General features: G+C 35.2%; 2 protein-coding genes across 3 annotated transcripts; both read right to left on the reverse strand.

Moving 5' to 3' along the window:
* Positions 1-127: 127 nt before the first annotated feature.
* LOC141720874 (O-fucosyltransferase 16-like) lies at positions 128-5,626 on the reverse strand. The gene is made up of 10 exons (XM_074523524.1): positions 5,401-5,626; positions 5,124-5,168; positions 4,929-5,028; positions 4,752-4,828; positions 3,869-3,957; positions 3,555-3,738; positions 2,828-3,009; positions 2,061-2,163; positions 1,371-1,702; positions 128-1,277 (listed from the first exon to the last, which is right to left on the reverse strand). The coding sequence occupies exons 1-10, from the start codon at positions 5,572-5,574 to the stop codon at positions 881-883; spliced, it is 1,683 nt and encodes a 560-aa protein (XP_074379625.1). The 5' UTR covers positions 5,575-5,626; the 3' UTR covers positions 128-880.
* A 626-nt stretch (positions 5,627-6,252) lies between these two features.
* LOC141720876 (pentatricopeptide repeat-containing protein At1g76280) lies at positions 6,253-15,754 on the reverse strand. Of its 2 annotated transcripts, XM_074523526.1 has the most exons (14): positions 15,614-15,754; positions 15,450-15,534; positions 15,303-15,354; positions 14,960-15,147; positions 14,149-14,256; positions 13,443-13,625; positions 12,237-12,761; positions 11,869-11,964; positions 11,498-11,671; positions 10,354-10,581; positions 9,493-9,636; positions 9,203-9,391; positions 7,996-8,130; positions 6,253-7,290 (listed from the first exon to the last, which is right to left on the reverse strand). In XM_074523526.1, exons 1-14 carry the CDS (start codon positions 15,625-15,627, stop codon positions 6,577-6,579), a joined length of 2,835 nt encoding a protein of 944 aa, XP_074379627.1. In that variant the 5' UTR covers positions 15,628-15,754; the 3' UTR covers positions 6,253-6,576. The 2 variants fall into 2 exon arrangements, with proteins under 2 accessions (XP_074379627.1, XP_074379628.1); XM_074523527.1 differs by lacking the exon at positions 15,303-15,354 and having other exon boundaries at positions 15,614-15,674.
* Positions 15,755-16,104: the final 350 nt, after the last annotated feature.

Raw genomic sequence — 16,104 nt, forward strand, 5'->3', positions numbered from 1 at the left:
GGTTAACTCATTTATTACGGACAGTAATATTTAATTTTCTAAGCTAGTCTAATTGCTGGATCACCCTACCAAATCAGAAAGGAACGAAATAGATAAATAAAATATTTAGCAGTTTGTTTCCAACTGTCTGCGCGCATTTTAGAGAACACCTCTCTCATAATCGAAAAGGATTTACAAATTTACCTGATCGCCTTTTACTTTTCGGTAATCTCTCCTGTAAACTTGTTTACAATCTTGCTGAAAATTGGAAGCAACAGCTCCCCGTATTATATTACACTTAAAAAGAGTGTGAAATATGCTTGATTACGCGATGAACAAGTACACAAAAATGCTTAAACTAAAACTCCAATGCTGTGCAAGCTTATACAACTGTATATACAATTACAACTACTCTCTACTCATCTTTCTTCTGTATCTAAATATCTTTTATCTGTACGTTACTAACTAACTCGAATTCTATTCTTTTATATTTATACTATCTGTGCATCAGCTTAGTAGTAGAGCTCTCAAAAACCGTCATAACTAACTTTGAATCAGTTAGTAATAGCCAGGTAGATGCTTTGTCAGACTTGGTCTCTCCTTAGCCATTCTAACCATTCTGTTTCACCAAATGCAAGTAGAAACAGCAGCTTCATGTTGCTGCTGCTAAATAGTGCATGGTTCAATCATCAAGTAACTGATTTCTGTATTTCGATGATCCACTGCAACTCTGTCATCTTCTGGTAGTAATTCAGCAGGAGAAAGCGAAGACCCAGAGAAATTACAAGAACTACTACTCTAGTAACGGTTAACGTTTTGCAACAGGTTGAATTTCAAAACAATTCACTGACTACTCTGAAATCAACTCTTCAAACTCTCGTTCCACAAATGTCGAAGCATTTTAATCAGTACTTGTTCTGTTGAACTGACTATTATCTTGAGACCCATTCATATCATCTTCTTCTTCCTGATCAAGGAGTTCTGGCTCATTGTCATTACTTTCGTCATCAACTGTTGCACTCACATCTGCCCTCATCGAGATCTTTCCCATGCCAAATTTTCGCGGATTTAACTCAGCCACTGCTTTAGCCGTTAAATCCTCACATATACAGGCACAAGGGTTCTCATGAAACTCGCCTTTGCCTAGTCTCGTTTCTTGGGGTTCCCCCATAAATCCTATTTGATGCTTACGAACTTCAGAAGCAAATTTATCCCATGTCATGCTCTCGCGATTCAGAAACAAGCTAGAGAGTTTTTTGTTATTTGGACGAATGGTAGGTTGATGCCCAAAATATCGCCTGCAATCACCAAAAATTAACATTCACATAGCATATGGTCAGCGCTAGAAAGGTTTTTTTTTAACTATCAAGAACAAATAGAAACAAGGGTACCTCCTTCCAGCTAAAATCTTAGCCATATTACCATTATTGTTGGTAACAAATACATTGCTTTCATCACATACTATATAATCCAGTGCAGCCATGCGAGAAGAAAACCGCACAAATGGTTCTAACTCTTCTTTGCTGGCTATGGTTTCCTTCGAGTGAAAATTTGGAAAGAGTGCCTTCAGGGGAGCCAATGTCTCTTCTCCTCGATATACTGCGCCTGAAGCCACATACAGATGAACATCTTTACTGTAACCCAGTGCTCTCAACATGAGACCTACTTCTTCAGGAGTAAGTGGGCATTTCCCCTTACTTCTTAACTTATCTGGCTCACTAATCTGTACAAAGAAGAGATTCTTATCCAACTATCATGAACCATTTAGCCTACTTAAAATAGACTTGTGGGCAAAGACAGGTTTGAGTTGAAAATTCATAACTTATCAATGTAGAAACATGTTCTAAACACTGAAGATATCTATACTCCGGTAATTATTGTATTTTAATACTCTTCTAGAAGAAGCAATTAGTTATCAAAGACTTGGCAAAAAAATAATAATCCAAGTCCTTGCAATAAATTCTAACATGTCGAAGCAAAATTTTGATCACTTGTGTAGAACGGGGCTCAGCACATATGCTTAGCAGTCCCTAAAACTAAGTTTTAGGTTATACTAACCAAACAAAATCGGGAAACCTTACATGCAGTGTTTTCCACCTTCTACGTAATTTGGCCAATTCATTTTTCTCCTTCTCTCCTCCACCATAGTAGCAACCTGAGAATGCAAGCATATCAGGTTCAAACCTGATACAAGAAACATACTATTGCATGAATATATCTCGTTACAATTACAGTATTAACGATCTAAACAAACATCAAATGGCAGTACAGGTATACCAAGTGATTCGTTATGCTCAAAACAACTCTAACACGAGAAGGAAAAAGACAAGAAAGTTTTATGTTATATATGGCCAATACTGCACTAGTAAATAACAAATTAGATGAACAGATTGTTGCACTATGAGATGGCTAGTTAAAATGGCAAAATAAAGAAAGAGCATGAATAGTATATCAGAAAGTATAGCAAAACAAATGATAATTCCCCTTGTTTAATAGTACTGGAATGTTTCAATTCAAAGGAACCTTAACTTTAACTGTTTAAATCATTCATGATTTCCCTAAACCATCACTAATCAAAATGATCATTGAAATTGTGTTCCCATCCACAAACGTCATACCAATTTACTCTTTGATTAAGTCACTCAATAGTCAATAACATAACTACCTCATTACGCAGTAATTATTAACCGAACAATCGAGGCATATTTGCACTATATACAGTGTAGTGTCATATCAGATCCAAAAGAGTGCTACACTAAGATGAGACCAAGATAGAGAATACGATTAGCATCAATATTATTGGTCCAAACAAACCACATACTTAAATAGGAAAAATCATCCAAACTACCTCAGGTGAAGGGCAATATAATGCTTGTTCATAGTCCTCATTCGCATGGCCAATCTCTCACCCATTTCAATAATAGGATCAGTAAACTTTAAAGCATGGAAGTTTACTCTACATCTGAGTTTCTGCAAGTCTGTTTCCAGCCTGTTTGAGAGTCTGTAGTCAAACTTAGTGAGCTGAACAGCCTGTCAAAACATAGTTTGTATTAGGAAAAGAAATTGAATCCATTCAAGCTAATTCAGTCACAGACTTGTGCAAAATACAGCTACTGAGCAAAGTTTTGACACTTTAATCCTCAATGGTAAGGTTTTTTACGTCTACAGGCCATTTTAATGAACCCCAAAGACCAGACTAATTTATTAAAAATCTGAAGTCCTTTCTTTACAGTTTGCCTATTAAGTTAATATAGCAACAACTCCTCCAGAGAAGTAACATCAGCTACGATGACTAAATTTACTGCAGCATACACTATGCATTCACGTGCACAATAACGAAAACAGATGACAATGATGGGAATAGGGGAATTGATGGAATGTAAGAACTATTGAAGAAAGTAGATACAATAAGAGATAACAAGGAACTTGAAGGGAGAGGAAAAAGAAATGTCTATCAGTAAAAATACAGTATAGAGATTAGCTATATAAAGCTCAGCATACACTTGCATGCCACAAAAACAAATTGTATGAAAACAGGGAGAATATGTACAAGGAACCAGATTATAATAACTTACATGTCTCTTTAGGAGATTGGGCAGAACACGATCTACATAGCAACTCTCGTTACACTTTCTTGGAACACGCATGTTGTATGGAATCCATGTATTCCCTTCCTTCAGTGGAAGTTCTTTTATGATTCTAACATCTTCAGCCAAGTAAGATATGAACCGATCAACATCAAATATTTGCGAGAAGTTACTACACAAATAGAATAAATATTTCGTTATCTAATCTCCCCATTCAATTGCTTGAACAAATCCATTTATGTTAGTTTCACTCGGAAATAGCAATAGATGTGGCATAAGAATTAACAACTTCTCAGAATTACCTAGAATCCTTCCAATATGACTCTGTATCCAGAGTCGGAACAACAAGAGTAGCATTCAGGATGCGAGCAGCAACAACAGCATCTATAATCTGGGAAAAAGACATGTGACAATCTTATCATTAATATCCAACTTAAAAACATATATAAACATGAACAATGAAATGCCAGCATAAATACATAATACAGATTTTACAATGCACAATCCAGATCAAGGCACAACCATCATCAACTTGTACCAAGAGTGCACGGTTCGTGTTAGCCCATTGCAGGGCCCCCCAAATTTCTGGACAAGTTACTTGGTTCCAGCAAAGTCTAAAACAGTATATGAAGTCCAATACACCCTTTACCATTCTATTCAAACACATATACAAATGCACATTTTAGCCACGGATCAAGTTTCAATCATTTATTTATCTGCAGATCATGCATCTATGTGTTCAGATTAGCTAGAATAGGCAACGACCAACATTCTGAAGTACAGGTAGAAACTCTATAATTAAGATAGTTAAGTGGAACTTAAGCTTTATTATACAGATCAGAAATTTGATAGATACCTGGAAGAGGGAAGATTGTCAACAAATTACGTCAGAAAGGGTGTGTTTGACTATATGATCAACCCTAGGAAGCTGGGCTTCATGTGTCAAATACTCGGATAGTCCAATCCCCGTATTAAGTACAGAGATACTTGCACAATCATGAATCAAATAATTTTTTCAAATGTCCTCAAAATTGGTCTGAAGTAGTTATTACACAGAACCGAAGTATTGACATTAATTATCCTAAAGCAAATTGTTTTAAAGTACCTAAGATAGATTAAAGATGCAAGAAAGGAGCACAATCTACATGGCACATTATTGCATCAATTTAAATGATGAAGCTTTACCCCAGTTCTTTGTTGGTTTAAACCACCACTGGTTGCAATGCACACGTACCGATTCTCCTGTGTGATTTCTTCAGCTTCTGTTAATTGAACAGCAGAAACAACTTAAACTTAATTACTAATCATGAAATCGAAAATGTATGCGTTAGGTGTATGTATGTGTGGCTAGTATAAATTTACTTGCAAAGTCATTGCTGGGCTTGCAGCATCCATAAAAGTATTTGGACGACCACCATCTCCAGATATCACCTTTATCAGTTATTGCATCGTCGGCATAATCCTTAATAACATTAATAAAAAAAAAAAAGGATACAATCAAACCTCATTTCACGACATTTGAAATTTATATAATTAGCGTTAAATTGTAGTCCTTACCGGAACGTGAAATTTACCACCAGCAGCACCAACACCATAAGACAACTGCATGACATGTCAAAAAAATCAATCACGCGCAAAAAATATAAATAATCAATGTGGAAAATACATAGAGGCTCGCTCTCATGTCAGAAAGAAATAATTGTTTTGCACTTTTAACATTTTTCCAGGACAATGTAGGCAAAATGTGCAAAACACCACACATCATGACGCTAAACTTGTTCTCATAGCTAGAGCCTAGAGAGCACAACAACATATTTATACAAAGCGAAAGTACCGAGAAACGAGGGTGTCGTAGATGATTGGCGTTGATAGGAGACAGGGCGTAAAAAGAAAGGAAAATAATGAGGAGGAGGAGGAAGCCAGAAAAAATATATGCCAGAATTATAAAATGAAAGCGGCAGCGATAGTGGTTTTGGTGGTGATGTCGCCGCCGGTAATTAGGAGGCATGATGGAAGTGAGCGGAGTATCAAATAATCATCATATGTTGTACACATGTGGAGTGGTTGTTCATGCATGCATGCATGTATTATTGATCGGAGAGAGAAAAAGAAGACAAGGGGGATCTTTGTTTAGCGTATATAATGACGTTCTAATCCTACTTTTTAGTTTCTAAACTACTGCGACAAAGATCTCCCGGACAGTTTTTCTTAATCAGAAAGGGTCCGACAAATGTGGTGCCTAGATCTCTGTTGTCAGACGGTACACCAATTTGTGGAGCAGTTATAAAATTTAAATTTTATTTTCCCGCTTGAACAGGATCCAATATATTATTTAAATATTACATTTTTTTGTAGTTAATCTCTTTTTTTTGTCAGAGTATTTTTGTAGTTAATCTTATCAGGAAAAGAAATCTCTCTCTCAGGGACCAATTTTGATGACAAACTAATTGCTCTTTGCTCGAAACAATCATAAGGGTTTTAATTTAGATAAAGAGAAAAATATTAATTTCAGCTACAGAGCAAACGCAATTGATCGAATATATATCAATTTATGCTACAAAATGAACCATCAGAATTCAGTCACAGTAAGCTGAAAGTGAAACTACATTATATCACTTCGTATTGGCATTTCTAGATTCTAAACAGTTGTAAGTAATTGAATCACAACAAAAAAAACAACTATACCTTCTCAATATGACATTACATTTTCAATTTTCAATTAGTGATGCAAATATATGTTACACTTTTCAAACAGGATGCTACAAAATTGCTATCTGGCTCTTGCTTTAATCAAGCTCCTCGATGAGATATGTGAGAGCTTGCAGTGAGCTAAAACCAAAACCCAGTGCCATCAAGGAAATTGATTTCAAACAAAGGCTCACTATTTCACAACAAATAAGTTTTCAATCTGATGCATCACCCCAAACAAGCAGTGATCAATCACTGAGTGAGCAATTACCAGCTTCTATAATTACAAGTGAACCAGAAAACTATACTACGATTAGGAATTCTAAGCTACTGTCTCTCTAGAACCTGACTTGTCTGAAAGTCTCTTATCAAGTTTTAACCTGCTAGGCTTTTTACTACGCCTTCCGGTACTAACACACTTACTATCATGCTTTTTGGAACCAACAAGTTGTGCAAGTTTTCTACGAAGTATTTTAGAACCATAAAGTTGTGAAACCTTATTACGACATTTTACCCTACCCCGCTGTCTAGAACTATGACTCTTTCGAAGGAGATATGTATGCTTAAGAAGTTTTATGGTACGACGTTGTAAAGAAACATAAGTATCTGAAAGTTTCTTATCAATTATATAGCTACCACGCTTTCCACAACCATAGCTCTTCAACAGTCTCTTAGCCCACGGACTTTGATCAGGTGACCAAGAAATTGCATGTCCAGCTATGGCGCACCATCTTAAGTTAAGAAGTCCAAAAGCAAGATTATCCTTACGATCTTTAAAGAGCTCAATTATCCGTGAATCAACTTCCATGTCCTCTGCCAAAATAAATTGCTGCTCATATGCAGATCTCATTTCTTCAAGACTGCTACCAGCTTCAAGAATCATCCTCATGCTCAGAACCTGCAAAGCTTCCAAAGCTGTGCTGTATCTCCGTCGAGCAACATAAGCACGAAACACATAGCTACAGGTAGTTGGATCAGGAAGGATCTTCTTCTCATGCATCCTCTGAAGAACAAGCTCAATTACTACAAGCTTTTTCTGAGAACATATAGACAGACAAGGTAAGTTTGATGGTAGATCCAAGCAAAATAATTTGCTGAAAATTTATTTTACCAACGACCTAATCGCCCTTATTGAAAAAATTCTCTAGCACTAAAACTAGAGGCAGAAAATATACCAAGTAGAAACCCATTAACATTGTTAACTCATTTTGCAACAAGACAAATTATACATTTAAATCATATTGCATCCCTTTGTATCCATCATGGCCCCAACTCCTGTAATTAGTTATGTAGAAGTACCAAGCCAAGGGAGACATGCACAAGTCAGGACACAAAGTGACACAAAATAAAGCAGGAGATATGAGGTAAAAATATCACTTTCAGACAATATCAGGTAGAACCACAATACACAATATCAGGTAGAACCACAATACAGTTACATGATTACTATCTGTTCTTCTTTGCAACCTTCTTCTGACAAAAGGAAGGAGCTAATCTGTGAAATGCAAAATTTAAAAAAAAACATTCAAAAGGGAACTCTATGCAACTGAATTTGGAAAATGACTTGAATTGGGTCTAAGGAGGTTTATTAGGTATAACATGATCTATGTTGTATTATAAAATTATTCCGAAGATAAATATAAACTTGGTGGATCTCTTTTTCAGTGCATAGACATGCATTAGGGTTTCTGAGTATAAATTTTGAAACAAAGTATCACCAATGAGAGACAGCATATACAACCTGGTGGTACGCTTCTCGAAGGATAGTGTTAAATAGCAATTTATCAAGTTGAATATCTTCAGAACATGCCATATCCAGAAGATTCAGTGCGCCAACAAAATCCTTGTTTTTCAAATGTTCATTCTCCAAAAGAATCTGAATTAATCCAACACAGTAGAAAAGTGTCAAGAACAGCTAGGCTAAACCACTTGTAGCATTCAATAAATAAACCTACTGCTATTATTCCCCCTCAAAAAAATTTAATAATAAAAATGCAAACGCACTGATACTATCTTGCACTATTTATGGCAATAACTCATTAGGTTTAACAAAGAGTAATCTACTATTTCTCAGATGAATTCTGCAACTTGCTTCTAAATGAGATGGATCATAATTTGTTACAAGATACAAAATACAGACAGAATCAAGATACAAGGATAATAAGTGTAGCAAATAATTAAAAGAAAGAGTTGTAAAGAAGAGCAACACAAAAGACAGTCCACATATTAAGACAGTAAGAAATTAAGGTAAATGGTCATCAACAAAATTTACATGAAAGGTTCAAATGTTCCAGGATTGCAATAGATGGGAAAAGACACATGTACCAAAAGAATATAGAGAACATGTTTACACTTTACTCGGTTAAAAACCTCAAACTTCCGTTCAATATTTTCCCAAAAGTAAATGCATGTGAATGTGTTCTTCTATATATATATATATAAGAGAGAGAGAGAGAGAGAGAGAGAGAGAGAGAGAGAGAGAGAGAGTCATCATTCCACAAGCAAAAAACAAAATATAATAAATAGTTAATCTCTGTTTCTCTGCTACTAATAATCATCATGTACCTCAACAGAATGTTTTTTCCTAGAGCACATGAATTTTATAAACTAAAATATCATAAATCAAATAACTAAAAAGGTAGACTTACCAGGATTTAAAGTAACTAAAGCCATACCTCAAAGAAGCAAGAATTAAGTTTACTAGTGTGCTGAATAACCAGAACTAGTACACAGACTTAGAGTGGTCTTATTGGAACACGAGTAATGGAATTTAATGTCAATCTTGAAAACTAAACTGAATGTGGATGAAGAATTATGAATGTTGCTGCTTGTCTAGAAAGTGATGGTACAACAGTCTTAGATAAGGAGTTATAAATCAGGGTAAAAATCTAAATGGCAGATATAAGAGGTTACAAAAATTGCAGGATGAAGAATACCCACAACCATACCTTTGTGAGAGCAGTGTAAGTTGCCGCCTGTGGACAAAATCCATTACGTATCATTAAGCTAACTAGTGCACATGCATACTTAAAACCTCCAACAATGCTGCAACAATCAATCATGGTAGTATAAGTAGCAAGATCCGGCTGATATCCATAATTTATCATAGTTCTGAAGGTTTCTGCTGCCAATTGAGTCTGGATCAAGAAAGGGGAAAAAAAGTAAGTTTAAAAAATAATGAACAGCTGTGTTAGGATAACTGATATAGTCAAAACAATCAGACACAATAAATACTTACTTCTTCAGCCTTAACAAGCGAATGCAACACTGCATTGTAGATCAGTGTTATTGATTCTTTCTGGTAAAAAGAAAAATTCCTTTCTGCCACACGCAAGTATAGCATCAGTTCTTTTATCATCCTCTCAGCCCCCAGTGCTCTCAGCTGAATTATAAAGAAAAAATAGATATTTAAAACAAATGCACATACAAAGTGCGCAAAATGTACCTACTTAAAAATCATTTTAAGTTATTGAGGCGTAACATCGACTCACTAGCAAACATGCTTAGAATTCTATATGTATTTTTTTATCTCAAGAAGAATGAGGGTACTTTTCTAATCCTACAAGTTAAAACTATTGAACTTTCAGTTGAGCACAAAATACAAGTGAAATACACTTTCTCGATAATTTGCTTTTAATGTTAAATATATTGTACTTGATTTCTCTAACAAGTTATAACATAATTATACAACAGAAGTGATTACAAAGTACTTCTAAGCAAGCTAGGAAAATGGTATAAGAAGTAATTAGCACCCTTTGTGGAATTAAGGGGTGGGGCAGGGAATTAGTATATACTCACCAAACTGAGTTCCAATCGCGCAGGATACAATCCTATATAGGGTTCACCTCACATAAATACATGACCCAAATAATCATCATAGTTACACAGTATATCAAACAAATTATGTCATACATAATTTATTGATGGAAGAATGTTCTAAGGTCTAGATAAGTAGCAAACTACTTTTTACAACCAATTTAACAAAAAATTATAGGTTTGACTAAAACTGATGAGAGTTTTATGCAAGATAAAATCCCAGAGACCATTAACTGCTACACTAAAAATTAGGACACTCTGCGAATAAGTAGAGTACACCCACCAGGTTCGCAATTGATAAAGAACTGTGCTGGATGCCGTTCTTTAGCATATCTGCTTCTATTGCACTTATTCTTTTTGCTGCATCTAAGCGTGATTGCATGTCTCCAGATTCGTAGGGCGCGTTTACATAGCCGAACAACGAAAACATAAGCTCATATGTTCTGATATTTGGCCGGAGTTCCTTATGTCTCATTTTGGCTAATATTCGAGTAGCACGTTCAGGTTGATCCTGAAAAATATTCAATTATTAAAGTGAAGTCAGCTCTTTGAGAATACGATGGTAAACAAACTCAAAGTGGATGCATATGATTAAAAGAAAAGGATGGTCAGCGCTCTGAGTGTACATCAAACTACAAAGCACGTAGTCATCAAGGATTAATGTAATCGACTAATTTGGTATAACCTATAATCAGTTTTCACCCATTAGCCGTCATGAACTTATTGGATACAGATCCAGCAGAGTTCCTCCATGTCACCACTTAAATCATCAAGACAAAAGAAGCTGTTGTCAAATTAAATGAAATACTTCTCTTTCAAGATGGTAAACTGGGATCAAATACTATAATCTGTTAGAATCAAAAAATGACACAAAAGAACAGCTGTTTCTTTAAACAAACTGAAGCTGCTAAAAGCCTAAAACTATACAGACAGATGTTCTAACTTCCACCCATCTCTACAAACAAAATGCTTGCCATAATATACTCTGTTGGCAGTTAAAAATATATCAGGTGGGGAGGGTTATTTGCACCAACAGTGTAACACTCATTTTGTCGTTTCATAATGCAACATATTTTTACTAGTATATAACGTTATGTGTTTGATTATATGGATGGATCAGAACTGTGACATAATTAAATTCTGTGGAGACCTAAATGAATATAAAGATGAGGTCAGCATGGGATTTAAATCTATTCTTTAAGTTGAACCCAGCCAAGGATATTAAGATAGCTAGCGCAATGGTTTGTTCTCTAATTTTAATAGTCGATGTCCTGAATAGGGAAAATATTTTCGATGACATTAAATCAGTGCGTTCAGCATTTTAGTTCAGATTCTGCACCGAATTATACTGTTTGTTATACCTGCTAAAACTGAATTAATATGACTAAGACTTAGTGCAGAACTGCAAACTGAAGTAAAATAATTACCAGAATTTTACAAGCTTCAAGACAAGAATTGTAGGGATAAACAACAGGACTGTGTGAAATCCGGTCCAGATATGATTCAGCCAAATCTACTTTTAAGTCGAGACTGCACCCAATTGATATGGCTGCAAATATTGAATCACATGGTTGGACATTCTTGTTTTGCATCGACTCGAGCTGCACAAAAATGGAATTGTTTGGCATGTAAATAGTAAAAGTCACTTTCAGAGACATGAAACCAAAACTAAACTTTTTCAGCAATCTACTATAAATATCACTGTATGTATTATAATTTATAATAAGTTGATTGGCAAATTGTCCAACTTTGGTAATTGCAAAAGACATAAAGCAACAACAATAATAAAAATCCGTACCAGTTCTATTCCAGCCTGGGAACCCTTATCTTTAACAACAGCTCTCATGAGCCCGACATACGTACTGCTTGACGGTTCCACACCCAAATTTTGCATCTAAACCAAAGGAGATGAAACTTTATGGAAGAGAATGATTGCTAGTATTTATAGAAAAAACATTTGGCTTCACCAAAGCTAGATATCAACAAGCGGCATTATTTTAATAAGGATATCCCTAGGAATTAATTGGCATACTCAGTGGCTCTGACCATTAGGTAAACAAAGCTTACACATCAAGTTTGATCACTATGTAGGTTCTGGTTACATTTTACCACAAACTATACATTGAACACAGACATATAGATAGAGAATATAACAAACTGGGGTACCTGTAGAATTATGTGCTCTGCCAACAAAGACTTTTTTGCTTGTGCACAAGCATATATAACACTATTGAAAGAAGCCCTCAAAACCTGAAGTACTGGTACACTCACACATCTTCTTAGGACATCTGTTCCAATATTTCCACCTTCACATTTTTTTAAGTTGAAAGTAGATAACTGCATGTTATTACTTTCCTGTGTACCCACATTGTTACAGTGTTCAACGACAGATGATACAAAAGGCTGATTATCTATGTTAACATTTTCCAAATTCAAGGCAGTGTAGGAAGGTATAGGAATGTCTAATCTCTGAGTATATGGACTTCCTTTGGCATTTGTTTTGATAATTGAACCTCCTTGGAGAAGCAACCCTAGCATATGCTGTAAAACAGCATAGGCAGCACTCAAATCTCCTAGATTCGCGAAGGAACATACAAATCTATTAAGGACAATGATGCTGGGATTGTAGTATTTGTTGCACTCTTTCCAAATGTCACGGACTGCAGACAACTTCTGCTGTAAAACTGCAAACTGGAAACAACATAATAAGACTAGCAATCAATTTATAAATCCTGAAACACTTCAATATTACGCTGGGACTCTGAACATATGTGTGCATGAGGAAAAGATGCAAACTGCAAATGATTTGCGAGCATAGTTGAATCGACTCTCTTCACAACTGAGAGACCACCTAAGCAAAAAGCTCTTTTCCTTTTAATTTTATATATAGTGCACATAGCATCCAAGAAGGTGATTAACATAAGAATTTGATTTGCCTTAAACAACTCTGAAAAAAAGATGCAAAGCACATTTACTCTCCCTCCCCGCTCTCTCTTTCCCAGTTTATATCTGCATGCACAACCTTTGTGCACATGTTCGCATTACTGTGAATGTAACCAGCCCATGTAGTCAATTGGGATAAAAAATCCCTACTCTCCACGTAAACCCATGCACAAATTGCTTCATCTTAAGCTAAATGCTAAATTAACCAATAATTATTTCCTGGTGTAGAGAAAACAAGACTCTTTACCATTGTGATGCAATATGTGTTTTTCCTTTTTTAGATTGCAAACAATTAATACATTGTCCAAGCAGCTGCTTAAGCAAACGATACAATAAGCTTCAGAAAAGTGAATTTTATACCCAGTATTCTCAAATGCATTACTAAAACTAAAAACACAACAGAAAAGAAAACCAATTTTCTTCACACACCTTGAGAAGCTGCATATAAGTTGCTTCATTCTTCCCCACCATTTGCTTCTCCATTAAATCCAGGCATTTTATCACATTATTAACACTATGTGTCTCAACACAAACATGCAATAAGTTATTGTACATAGGCAAGACAGGATAGATGTCTGAATTTTCGCCAAGATTGTTTATCAAATTGAAGGCCTGAACAGAGAAAAAAGGATGAGTTACAATACAAGTACTATGGTCACAGACCAGTAATACATTTTTAAGTAGTTTAATTTCATTTCTAATGACAAGTATCGAATCTAAGTTATGATTCATTAAATTAAGAGACCTAGAGATTTTTACAATTACGCCCAGAAACCACTGCTTCTATCTAGCTTCTTCCCAGCATATCTATTGATTAATTAAAGATCCTGACAGAAATCTTGTAAAGTTAATCCTACAACCCTGTAAATATTTATTTAAGTCTCAGGAATTGCCTGGTTTCTATAATTACCCTGTGTCCATATAATGTAACTTGAAGTTTCTCATCTGAATTCCAGTACTTCAAACACAATCAGATATCTTGATATAAGGTGTGCAAACAAATTTCTATAATATACAAAAGATGTGATATCTTGATTCTGTAAAAAACCACATAGAGATGAATTACTTTCATAGCGGTTATGATGATGTTTATCAATGATATTCCAAAAGTGCTCTAATCATACACTATTAATACCTCCTCTATGTAACCTCCCTTGCAAAGAGCTCGGGTTATAAGAAGATAGCATTTTCCGGACATGCTGACCTCTTTTAACTGCATAGTTCTCCATGTCTCCATAACAAACTGCATTGACAACAAAACTTTCACGAGTGATGTTAGAGGATAATTTTTCAACCTTATAATTTATCTCAAGGTAAGTTTCGTCATCATGCAAAGTTTAGTCTTTAGTAAAGTGTCTGACTAAATCGATAAAATATGATAATTAGTGGCCTATGGGACCTGAACCCTAATTCCAAATCTGTTTTTGCTCAGATAATTCTCGCAGTAATTGTTTCCGGAAATTAATTATAGTATTTTCCTTCATATACTTGATTCTCATTTTTCTAATCTGTTTAAACTATAAGAAGTAAATTAGACTTGTCTTGTTTTAGTCATTTCATAAGTAAAATTATTTTAGACATTAAAAAAGTAAAATCAAATACTAAAGAAACACAGTTTGACATTAGGTTGGCGCCCCAAAAAGAACATTCACTCGCCACTTAAGGGGTGGGTGTGTAGGTAGGTTTTGATATTATTTATCTTAGTTTTCGCAAAGAAGTACTCCTATATGGAAACACTCTAGCATTTGTTTCTCTTTGCAAACCATATAAAAAAATCGAACAGTGTAATAAGACATGTCCTACAATATCAAATATCCATCTCAGTCAAGTCCCTACATTTTCTTACCTATGCACAGGACAATCTTTCGCCACAACAACCATATTCAATCTAACAATGACGATTATATATATTAATTTTCATAAACACAAAATGCACAGTAAAGTACCAATGGATCAGGCGATCTCGCGCAATATTTAAGTATATCAAGAAAATCATCAGCTCTAAGAACACCGTCTTTAAAGTTAACATCTTGCAACAACGAGGAAGCTGTACTCCGATCACCTACACGAAGCGCTTGAACAATTTTTGCCTGCACCGATTCCTCAACTGCCTCCTTATAACTTACATAACTACCTGCATACCGAGGGCTAAACAATGTCAATACTCCACTGCCAATTAATCAGGCCTACGTGTTTTAAAGCACGAATTACAACGCCACACAGGTTCAATAAATTACTAGACTAGATGGAAAAAGGAGTAAAATGTCATTGAGTTTTTATACTACATACGTCTATATCGCGAGAATGTTTGCCCTAATTTAGCAGCAATAGTCTTTTCAGCCTGTATTGTACAATTAAACACAGGCGTAAAGAAACAAAATATATCGAAACAGATGTGATGCCGATACATACATGTACGTCTATATATGAACTTACATATGTGGGCGGGTCAATAATTAGGGATAATTGGGATTTAAGCAGCTGTGAATTGCGAATTGAGTACGAAAATGAACGAGAAATTCTGTGAAATGTGAAGACAATTAGGCAGGCAAAGATGTATAAATAAATTGAACTGAAAAAATATATAGATAGAGACTTACAGAGATCTATACATATCTCTCTCGCGCCTTCACCCAGAGAGTGTTGTCACCGGGCGGCTGTGCCAGGGTTTTTCATTTTACGACAACTGCTTCATTTTCAAATTTTGTCTTCTTTTGTGTTTATGATTAACTTCAACAACTTTTTTTTTTCCGGGTAATTTTAAAATTTCATTTTCTATTGTATTTTGCTAATATTTGATTCTTGGTATATTAAGGAAATCTTTAATTAATTTCAGGATAGACATAATATAAAGGCCACTTGTTTTTTGGTTAACCAGTTCAGTTAACAAAAATCGAAATCTTAATCTCGTGCAATAGGGTTTGGATTGTTAATTTTGGTACATAAAATTAGGGTTGTCAAACGGATAATTCGGATACGGATATGCCTCCGCAATCATCGGATTCGAATACGGATAATATCCGCTTTATTTCGGATACGGATAATATCCGTTTTTTCTCGAATACTAATGCAGATATTTCGGACGAATATC

Source organism: Apium graveolens, chromosome 4, assembly GCF_009905375.1.
Source record: "Apium graveolens cultivar Ventura chromosome 4, ASM990537v1, whole genome shotgun sequence".
NCBI lineage: Eukaryota > Viridiplantae > Streptophyta > Magnoliopsida > Apiales > Apiaceae > Apium > Apium graveolens.

Bases quoted from the DNA above. Each gene is read 5' to 3' on its own strand.
- LOC141720874 (XM_074523524.1), bottom strand. From the start codon at position 5,574: ATGCCTCCTAATTACCGGCGGCGACATCACCACCAAAACCACTATCGC. The intron at 3,958-4,751 runs GTAAAGCTTCAT...TCTTTTTCCCAG, and splicing joins TAAACCAACAAAGAACTGGG to ATTATAGATGCTGTTGTTGC. The intron at 3,739-3,868 runs GTAATTCTGAGA...CTATTTGTGTAG, and splicing joins TCATATTGGAAGGATTCTAG to TAACTTCTCGCAAATATTTG.
- LOC141720876 (XM_074523526.1), bottom strand. The intron at 13,626-14,148 runs GTATTAATAGTG...TTCTCTGTTCAG, and splicing joins AGGGAGGTTACATAGAGGAG to GCCTTCAATTTGATAAACAA. The intron at 8,131-9,202 runs GTATGGTTGTGG...GGATTAATTCAG, and splicing joins CTTACACTGCTCTCACAAAG to ATTCTTTTGGAGAATGAACA.